This window comes from Anneissia japonica, unplaced genomic scaffold (genome assembly GCF_011630105.1).
Source record: "Anneissia japonica isolate Jap-2015-1 unplaced genomic scaffold, ASM1163010v1 scaffold3782_len1007564_cov172, whole genome shotgun sequence".
NCBI lineage: Eukaryota > Metazoa > Echinodermata > Crinoidea > Comatulida > Comatulidae > Anneissia > Anneissia japonica.
Genome location: NW_022716546.1, coordinates 210,605 through 212,042, shown reverse-complemented (window position 1 = coordinate 212,042; position 1,438 = coordinate 210,605). Strand labels below are relative to the sequence as shown.

Below are 1,438 nucleotides of genomic sequence, written 5' to 3'. Positions count from 1 at the left end.
TCCTCGGAGCCCTCCTTCGATGGTGATTGGGAAAGGAGTTAGGTCAATATTCTCTTGGTTCGGTGTATTAATAAAAGCATAATATATTAAACCTTTAGCTCCATCGGTTGCGAGAATTACATACTCTGCATGTATTAAAAGAAAAACAGATCGTTTAAATTACAACAAAACGAATATGGTTTTAAAACTAAAGTAAAGAATAATGAGAAAAAGAGGTCAATGATAAAATTAACCTTTTTCAAAAAATATTTATAATATATTATTCAATTGATTTTACATTATATTAAATGTATTAATCTGCAAAACTGAATTAATGACATTTTGTAGATTATGCTGATTCTCATTGATCTTGTTAACATAATGTAGTAATGTAATGTAAAACAATATAATATATAATAATATTACAGTACATATATATATATAAATAAATAAATATATATATATATATTTGTCGATCGTTTTGTTTATCTCTTGTTTATCATTTAATTTCTGTTTTTATTTAAAGAATAATGAGAAAAAGAGGTAAATGATAAAATTAACCTTTTTCAAAAAATATTTATAATATATTATTCAATTGGTTTTACATTATATTAAATGTATTAATCTGCAAAACTGAATTAATGACATTTTGTAGATTATGCTGATTCTCATTGATCTTTTTAACATAATGTAGTAATATAATGTAAAACAATATAATATATAATAATATTACAGTATATATATATATATAAATATATATATACATATATATATATATATATATATATATATATTTGTCGATCGTTTTGTTTATCTTTTGTTTATCATTTAATTTCTGTTTCTATATGATCATGGACCTATTAATGGTTAATTCCGATGTTATATTAATTCAGTCGGCATTACGCTGAAAAGAGCAGGCACTCCCGAAATATTCGTAAGTATAATAAATTATACATATATCCTGAAAAAACGTCAACCGCCTATTATCGGTTGCGAGAATTACATACTCTGCATGTATTAAAAGAAAAACAGACCGTTTAGAGTACAACAAAATGAATACGGTTGCAAACTAGAGTAAAGAATGATGAAGAAAAGAGGTCAATGATAAAATAAGCCTTACCTTTTCAACAAATATTAATAATAAATAATTCAATTGATTTTGTCGAAGTTAATTTTGACATTATATCAAATGTATTAATCTGCAAAACTGAATAATGACATTTTGTAGATTATGCTGATTCTCATTGATCTTGTTAACATAATGTAGTAATGTAATATAATATAATATATAATAATATTACAGTACATATATATACATATATAAACATATATATACACATATATATGTGTATATAGCGCATAGAGACCACGTATTATGAGCTATATAAGTCTGCAACCATTACCATATATGTATATATATAAATATATATGCATATATATATATATATATATATATATA

At 23.0% G+C, this 1,438-nt stretch overlaps 1 protein-coding gene across 1 annotated transcript in view; it reads right to left on the bottom strand.

Moving 5' to 3' along the window:
- The window catches only part of LOC117109718 (putative leucine-rich repeat-containing protein DDB_G0290503), an 8,499-nt gene continuing 7,061 nt past the window's right edge, over positions 1 to 1,438 (bottom strand). The window contains exon 4 of the mRNA XM_033252105.1: positions 1 to 125. Within this exon, the coding sequence (XP_033107996.1) occupies positions 117 to 125 (9 nt within the window). The 3' untranslated portion in view covers positions 1 to 116. The remainder of the gene's footprint in view (positions 126 to 1,438) is intronic.